Below are 9,697 nucleotides of genomic sequence, written 5' to 3'. Positions count from 1 at the left end.
TGGAGATGAAGAGCAATTTGAAGGTTTGCATTTCTTTTCTCTTTTATTTCTTTTTAGTAATTTCTTTATTATTGCTTATTAGTTAGATTTAAATTCATGCTTGTAGTGTAGATTTACTTTCTTGTCTTTTTTATTTTCTTTTTGTACTTTAATTTGTAGAGTAGATTTATTTTTCTTGCATTTAATTTCTGCAATTTATTTTGTAGTTTAGATTTTTATTTTCTTTGTAATTAGATTTATTTCTTGTTTATAGTTTAGATTTTTCTTTTCTTTTTAATTTTGTAATTAGTCTTCTTTTTCTTGTTTTTATTTCTTAAGATATGAATTTAATTCTTGTAAGAATCTTGGAATTGTATGAAACTAGTCTAATTTCTTATATTATATGAATTATTCTCTTGTACTTAAAATGTTCATGTTTAGGATAATCAACTAGAGAACTAATCGGTAGAAGAAGAATTTGATAATCTATGCTTTCCTTAAATGGTTTGATAGGTTATGCTTATGAATTCTAGGATTATTATCATGTTGTTGTTCTTATCATGAATAGTGATTTTAACTTAGATGATAATTTGATAGGTTACACTTTCCTTAAATGGTTTGATAATCTATGCTTAATAAATCTAAGTTGAAATATGATAAAAAGAGAATAGTTTATATTTTATAATTGAAATTGGTTAGTGGATTATATTCTAGATTTCTTACCTCTTTTGAATCCTTCATCTTAACTTTCTTAATTTTTTTTTTCATTTTTGGTTTTATTTCTTGATTTTATTAATTCATATTTCTTGCCTTGTGATTTCATTTATTCTTTAATTCTTCCTTCTCTCCTCTAAAATTCAATTTATTATCTTTTGCATATATTCACAACAATCACTCATCACATTCACACTTATTCTTTTTTTCCTAATTGTCATGCACAAAATATAAGAACCAAGTTTAATAATCTCTTAAAATCACCTTCTTCGTGGGATCAATATCTTTTTATACTATAACTTGATAAATTATGCACTTGCAATTTTTGGTACATAATTATGCCGCATCAATGGCCAAAAAGACATTATCTTCGGGAAGAGCGATGGCCCGTCGTAAATTTGTTTAGAAGAATCCAAGGAAGAAAAAGATCTGTAATTCTCATATTTTACTCCAACATCTTGTAAGCTTATGAAGAAAATGGGATACAACTTCATCCATAAAGAAAGTTTAAATTTTGGTAAAGGAATCCGGACACCAATCTGATTCGCTTATGTCCCGGAAGGAAAATTGAAGGATTACTACCACAAAACTCGTAGTGGGTTAGGTTATGAATCCCCACCATTCACATTGTGCTTTGGAACCAAAGAAGAGTCAGATGACGATTCTTGCAACTCATCTTCTGAATCCATTTGCTGGGGGTTTGACAACACTGACGCGCATAGGCACGACAGTGTATGGTGTCGCGCAAGCAGCAGAGCATCTCCTGATCTATTAATGGTCTTTAGCATCTTTGTGGGGTCCACGTGGCATCATAACAAAAGGAGAACGTGCACTGACGTGGAGGGATGGTTACACGTCGAGAAAAATGTAAAAATCGACCATTAATGCAAAGGAGGGCGGTTACACAAGAATCTTGAACTGCCTCTTCAGCCGCGACAGTGGTGACTGTCGCGCCCAAAGAACTGTGCTTGATCAGTTGTTTTACTCTCATTTCAATAGTTATGGATCCCTATCCCTATAAATACCTTCCTATACACGCATACCAAGCATATAGAGCATCTAGAGAAGAAAGACTTGAGATTTTTGGTGATTTGGCGCAAGAGAGAAAGAGTCTTTATTCCCCCACAAACACTTTAAAGAAGCTTTTGGTGATTCCTAGAGACCTAAGCTCTGACTTGATCTTTAGAAGAGTGAACATCTTACATTGATAAGATATTCATTTAAGATTTTTACTTCGATAAACGAAGAAGGATACCCGAAAGCCTTTACGATTCAATCAAAATATTGTGAATTAGTGGTTCACGGGCTAACGCACCCCCGGCACAGGCTAAGATCCCACAAAAACAGGAGTTGATAAACAATTTCTGTGTTATTTTCTAGGAAGTTATAATTTTTCTTCATATTTTTGTTGTGTAATTCATTATAAGCGATTGAATCTTAATGGAATCCATAATGAAAGCAATTTTCGACGAAAATAACTATATCATGGAAAAGTACCAAGCAGACAGTCGTAGCTTCCTTCACTATGGCAACAGAATTTATAGATTACTATGAGGCATCCAATCACGGAATATGGTTGCGGAATTTTATAACTGGACTGTGCATTCTGAAAAATATTGAAAGACCATTAAAGTTAATTTGTGTCAATAAATCTACAGTTATATATTCCAATAACAACAGGGACTCAACTAAGTCAAAACATATTAACATTAAGTTCCTGGTTATGAAAGAAAGAGTACAGAGTGGACATATATCTATAGAGCATATTGGGACAAATTCCATAATAGCTGATCCTCTTACAAAAGGATTGCCACCTAAAGTCTTCATGAGCACACTGCTCGTATGTGTGTGGTATTATTTGAGGATATCATGATTTAGTGGGAGTTTGTAATTTTCTGGTGCTTTGTGTTTAGTTGTATTGTCTGATCAGAATAAAGTATTCAGTTAAGACACTCTATTTCATTATGTTTGGTTTTGACCTCGCTAAAGTTTAAGGTATGACTAGTTGAAAATATACATGTACTAATTACATTGCATATAATTTTTATGCTGCACATCCATGATTGATCTATGTTGTTTAATTATATTGGTATATGTGACCATTGATGGATTTAGTCACGATAAATGTGATGAAGACCGCTTCGATTCTATATTAATATTGTCAATGGACGAGATTGTTTGGAAATACCCTTATTTGTGATAGCAATTTCTGAGCTCATAAGGTTGTACAGTCAATGGACGAGATTGTTTGGAAATACCCTTATTTGTGATAGCAATTTCTGAGCTCATAAGGTTGTACACATTTTTATGAAACATATAGTGCCCAAGTGTTATTTGTGATAGCAATTTCTGAGCTCATAAGGTTGTACACATTTTTATGAAACATATAGTGCCCAAGTGAGAGATTGTTGGATTAAATCTAATTAGGACTAGGATCCTCTCCTAACGAAAATTTCCTAATATCTCCTAATAAGGAGATCCTAGCCTTTCATTTTGATCATGGCCTTTCATTTTCCTACCCATCCATGTGGGCCACCCTCCCAACTCTTTACAATTCTCATTAGCAAATATTAGGATATGGAGAGGATCCCAATTTATCTAATTGTGGGCATATATGTTACATTAGTGTATAATGTTATCCTTAAGGTTAACCCACATAAAGTGATCAATTAAGTCAACTGGGTTAATGGGTATTTAAATGAGTCATGGGCTAATTGTGCAGATACCAGACTGCAGTTCTAATTTTATGAGGGGATAAATTAAAAAATTGCAAATCTATATAAAATGGTTATGGTCCCTAATCTAAAGGTTACGTTATCTATTCTCTAATCCCCATCTAAAGAGAATTCTCAAAAAAGAAACCTTTCAGATTAGAAGATCAACCCTAATTCAGATTCGTGCTCAAATTGTCATGGATTCAGGTATTGCTTCCGCTCTTGTGTTTAATCTCTATGAATTAATCACGAATTAAAGTTCCTACATGCAGTAATCATAAATATTTATCCTAAAAATTATTCCAGATATCCATTTCTTTAAGAAAAGATTTCAAATCATATACGCATCTACGCTTTAAGAAAATACTGGAAATCATCCTTTAAGAAATGATGATAGGAAATCTTCCTTTAAGGGGATGTTTGGTTCGTTTTTTAACTCGGTGGAAAAGTTTTACGCCGCCTCCACATCAGATTTTTTATGGTCACGTAGGATATAAGCTTTCCGTTAGTTTTTTTCCCACCTTTGGTTCATTAGGGTTGAAGAAGGGAAACTCGGTAAAAATCGTTGCCACATCAGATTTTTTTTCTCTCCCTCAATTCCTTCCTTAACCTCGTGAAATCGACGAAAACTACAGCCACATCAGCTTTTTGCCATATAAACAAAAGTTTTCCCTTTTTTTCATGCGAACCAAACACAAGAAAAATAAATACATTGGTTTCCCACCATTTTTTTGTGCGAACCAAAGCGAAACAATCTATTTCTTGGAAAAGTTTGAAAAACTCAAAACTTATGTTTTTGTACATGGAAATGCATTTCCCTATTTCTAGGAAACGAACCAAACAGCCCCTAAATACATTCGTCTTGCAAAAGATTGGAAATCAGGGCCTTTCTAGATCTTCACCAGTGTAAGCAACAAAATGGCGTTCACGAAGTTTTACGTTTGAGACTTATTTTCCTTTACCTTGTCCTTTGCCCTGTCCTTTGTCCACTTTTGGTATATATATTTTTCCTCGAACTCTTAATTTAGGAAATAAATAGTATTAAATAAGATATATTAGGAAAGTAGATTTGATGATTGAGAGGTATTAGGAATGTAATTTGAGAGAATAATTGTGATTACATAATTGTATTTAGTTCCATATTGCCTGCATACAAAGCAACAAAACCGCATCTCTAAGAAAATTTTGTGCATGCATTAGCCATAAATATTCATCCTAGAAAAGATTCGAAATCATAAATATATTTATTTCCTTAAGAAAAGATTCTAAATCATATACGTATCTACGCTTTAAGAAAGTACCAGAAATCACCCTTTAAGAAATTATGGTAGGAAATCTTCCTTTAAATACATTCGTCCTATAAAAGATTGAAAATCAGGGCCTTTCTAGATCTTCACCAGTGTAAGCAACAAAATGGAGTTTTACGGTTTGGGACTAATTTTCCTTTGCCTTGTCCTTCGTCCACTTCTGGTATATATATTTTCCTTTGCCTTGGGGACTTATTTTCCTTCACCATTTTCTACTGTTTAACATAGTATCAACAAAGCCATGGTTTTCAAAATACAGTTTTAGCATATTCCTCAAATCTTTGCTGGCATCCAGTAGTTTTAGCATATTCCTCAAATATTAGTCAGCATTCAGTAAGATGGTCACGGCTATTTCATTTAGTGCTTCTTTAATCATAAATTTGTTTCCCTTCTTCAACCCCAGCGAACTAAAGATGGGGAAAAAACCCGACAGAAATCTTATATCCTACGTGGCCACGAAAAATCTGATGTGGAGACGGTGTAATATTTTTCCACCGAGTTAAAAAACGAACCAAACAGCCCCTAAATACATCCGTCTTATAAAAGATTGGAAATCAGGGCCTTTCTAGATCTTCACCGGTGTAAGCAACAAAATGACGTTCACAGAGTTTTACGTTTGAGACTTATTTTCCTTTGCCTTGTCCTATGCCTTGTCCTTTGTCCACTTTTGGTATATATAAATATTTTCCACTAACTCTTAATTTAGGAAATAAATAGTATTAAGTAAGTATATTAGGAGAGTAAATTAGAGATTTGATGATTGAGAGGTATTATGAATGTAATTTGAGAGAATAATTGTGATTACGTAATTGTATTTAGTTCCATATTGCCTGCATACAAAGCAACAAAACTGCATCTCTAAGAAAATTTTGTGCATGCATTAACCATAAATATTTATCCTAGAAAAGATTCAAAATCATAAATATATCCATTTCCTTAAGAAAAGATTCCAAATCATATATGTATCTACGCTTTAAGAAAGCACCGGAAATCATCCTTTAAGAAATTATGGTAGGAAATCTTCCTTTAAATACATTCGTCCTATAAAAGATTGGAAATCAGGGCCTTTCTAGATCTTCACCAGTGTAAGCAACAAAATGGAGTTTTACGGTTTGGGACTTATTTTCCTTTGCCTTGTCCTTTGTCCACGTCTGGTATATATATTTTCCTTTGCCTTGGGACTTATTTTCCTCCACCATTTTCTATTGTTTAACATAGTATCAACAAAGCCATGGTTTTCAAAATACAGTTTTAGCATATTCCTCAAATCTTCGCTGGCATCCAATAGTTTTAGCATATTCCTCAAATATTAGTCGGCATTCAGTAAGATGGTCACGGCTATTTCATTTAGTGCTTCTTTAATCATAAATTTGTTTCCCTTCTTCAACCCTAGCGAACCAAAGATGGGAAAAAACCGACGGAAAGCTTATATCCTACGTGGCCACGAAAAATCTGATGTGAAGACGATGTAAAACATTTCCACCGAGTTAAAAAATGAACCAAACAGCCCCTAAATACATTCGTCTTATAAAAGATTGGAAATCAGGGCCTTTCTAGATCTTCACCAGTGTAAGCAACAAAATGGCGTTCACAGAGTTTTACGTTTGGGACTTATTTTCCTTTGCCTTGTCCTATGCCTTGTCCTTTGTCCACTTTTGGTATATATATATATATATATATATTTTCCTCTAACTCTTAATTTAGAAAATAAATAGTATTAAGTAAGTATATTAGGAGAGTAAATTAGAGATTTGATGATTGAGAGGTATTATGAATGTAATTTGAGAGAATAATTGTGATTACGTAATTGTATTTAGTTCCATATTGCCTGCATACAAAGCAACAAAACTGCATCTCTAAGAAAATTTTGTGCATGCATTAACCATAAATATTTATCCTAGAAAAGATTCAAAATCATAAATATATCCATTTCCTTAAGAAAAGATTCCAAATCATATATGTATCTACGCTTTAAGAAAGCACCGGAAATCATCCTTTAAGAAATTATGGTAGGAAATCTTCCTTTAAATACATTCGTCCTATAAAAGATTGGAAATCAGGGCCTTTCTAGATCTTCACCAGTGTAAGCAACAAAATGGAGTTTTACGGTTTGGGACTTATTTTCCTTTGCCTTGTCCTTTGTCCACGTCTGGTATATATATTTTCCTTTGCCTTGGGACTTATTTTCCTCCACCATTTTCTATTGTTTAACATAGTATCAACAAAGCCATGGTTTTCAAAATACAGTTTTAGCATATTCCTCAAATCTTCGCTGGCATCCAATAGTTTTAGCATATTCCTCAAATATTAGTCGGCATTCAGTAAGATGGTCACGGCTATTTCATTTAGTGCTTCTTTAATCATAAATTTTTTTACGGATATTTCTTTGATTTGTATAGTGATATAATTGTTATTCTTCCATTCTATTATTTATATGAATAAGAAAATATTGGAGTAAAGTTATGACTTTTTTGGCGCAGAACGAGGCGTTCCTTCAAAAAGTTGGGCGTCCGGAGAGAAATTATATTTCTAATCACGCTTCTATTACTGTTCTACCTGATCGTGTTGGTCATGTAGGCTCTTAATGTCACTCATTTCAAACTCCCTTCGGTTATTTTCTTTTTTAGTATGACATTTTTATCAATTCCATGTTTGTTTTATGTGCAGTTTGCACAATACAGAAGCAGGGAAGGACAATGGGGAAGTCAAGCAGAACTTGTGGTCTATGGATTACCAAATATCAAACGCAACCAATACTCTGCAGTATTTATTGGCATTGCTAATGGGTTGGATGGTCCATCTAATAATGTTAATTCAATATCGGCCGGATGGCATGTGAGAAATTACTATTTAAGACACAATACTTGCTAAACATTTCCATAATATACATATTTTGTTCATTAATATATTAAGATATCTTTTACATTTCAGAAAAAAATTCTCAATTTTTGAATTTGGGGAAAATAAAATAATGTCATTATGAATATTATAAGATTTATGCAATTAATATTATCTTTCAACATTTTGAATGCTAGGTGTATCCGGATCTGTATAACGATACAGATACTCATTTTTTTACTTATTGGACGGTAATTTTTTTATCTTCTTTTCGATGTATAATACTCATGCATGTATATATATATATATATATATATATATATATATATTATATATATATATATATATATATATATATATATATATATGAGCAATATGGGTATGCTTGCGTACCAAGCACAAAGTTGTGTTTGGTAGTGATGTGTCACATCCCTCTCCACTCATTCAAATATGAGACTACATTCACATGGGTAGTGAGTGGATAAGGATGTGACACATCACTACCAAGCCACAAATTTTGTGCTTGGTACCAAGCATACTCATTTCTCTCTCTCTCTCTCTCTCTCTCTTCTTTCTCTCTCTCTCTCTCTCTCTCTCTCTATATAATATATTTATATATATATTTATTATATATATTATATATATATATATATATATATATATATATATATATATATATATATATATATATACTTGGTGCCAAGAACAAATGTTGTGCTTGGTAGTAAAGTGACATAATCCCCTCCACTCATTCAAATAGTTACATATCCCCATGCACACCTCACTCATATGAATGTGGTCCCCATTTGAATGAATGGAGGTGATTGTGCCACCTCACTACCAAGCACAAAATTTGTTCTTGGTACCAAGTATATCCATATTCCTCTATATATATATATATATATATATATTATATATATATATATTATATATTATATTAATATATATATATAATATATATATATATATATATAGATATATATAAAGAATAATGTGTATCCTTATCATAGGAGAGATTTTCTCCTTGAAAATGATATGACACAATCTCCACCTATGATATTCTGTCTCCTACTTTATTCACATGGTGGGGATTGTGACATCATTTTTCAAGGAGGAAATCCTCTCATTGACCATACGAAAACCCATTAACCTATATATATATATATATATATATATTCTTTTTCTTATTAAATTATCACATATATGATACATTTTTCTTATCGAATTGTCATAAACGTTATCCGCTAGGGTGACGGTTCTAAGATTACAGGCTGCTACAATCTTTTGTGCAATGGTTTTGTACCTGAGAATAAGGCTTCTTCCAAATTACCAGGATTTAAGATTGAGCCGCTTTCAGAATACAACGGAGTTCAACATGTTGTTAAAGTTAAAATACACCAGGTTCTTACTCTGTCTTTTGGATTTCCTTTTTGTTGTTTTGATGCTGGTATGAGGGAGGGAACATTGAAGATTTGTAATTATCGGTGACGGCAAGGCCCTCTCTTGGTAGTTCACATCTTCCAATGTTTCCCCTCTCTTCACCACACTCTCTTACTGTAAATGTTACCTCTTATACTTTCATGAATATATATATATACATGAACAGGGCTTTAAGCTCTGTTTCTTTTGTCAAAAAAAAAAAAAAAAAATACACCAGGTTTTCTTCCAATTCATCCCAGCAGAAGTTTATTAAATCAGTTTCAAGGATATAAACTACTGTAAAATATCAAGTAATATTTGTTTAACAAAAGAACTTGCTTTTAGTATATGTATAATATACATTTAAGTCAACATCTATTATATGAATAAATTAGGAAAAAAGTTTCTATTAGTATGATTTAAAAATATGTTTAATCGATCGTCTGGATATATGGACATATTTTTTGGCTGGGATGAAAACAATCAAAGGTCTGCATATGACGTCAAACTGAGAGCTCTGTACTATTATTAAACGCTTCGCTGAGATTGCTCGAAATAGAAAAGCTAAGGTTAAAGAATTATAGATTTAAAATTATTCTTTAGAAAATTGACATATTTGGAAAGAAATTATTTAATTCCACATAATAAAAGACCAGATTTTAAGCTTGAATAATTAGTGGGTTTGGATCATCAATTGGACCTAGCAAATTTGTACGTACCGGATCT

General features: G+C 32.3%; 1 protein-coding gene across 1 annotated transcript in view; it reads left to right on the top strand.

Moving 5' to 3' along the window:
* The window catches only part of LOC109832040, a 5,894-nt gene continuing 1,017 nt past the window's right edge, over positions 4,821–9,697 (top strand). Inside the window, exons 1-5 of the mRNA XM_020399496.1 lie at positions 4,821–4,877; positions 7,195–7,287; positions 7,382–7,549; positions 7,750–7,803; positions 8,801–8,953. Coding sequence (XP_020255085.1) covers positions 4,821–4,877; positions 7,195–7,287; positions 7,382–7,549; positions 7,750–7,803; positions 8,801–8,953 — 525 coding nt within the window. The remainder of the gene's footprint in view (positions 4,878–7,194; positions 7,288–7,381; positions 7,550–7,749; positions 7,804–8,800; positions 8,954–9,697) is intronic.

This window comes from Asparagus officinalis, chromosome 3 (assembly GCF_001876935.1).
Source record: "Asparagus officinalis chromosome 3, Aspof.V1, whole genome shotgun sequence".
Taxonomy (NCBI): domain Eukaryota; kingdom Viridiplantae; phylum Streptophyta; class Magnoliopsida; order Asparagales; family Asparagaceae; genus Asparagus; species Asparagus officinalis.
This window is presented reverse-complemented; position numbering and strand designations above follow the sequence as displayed.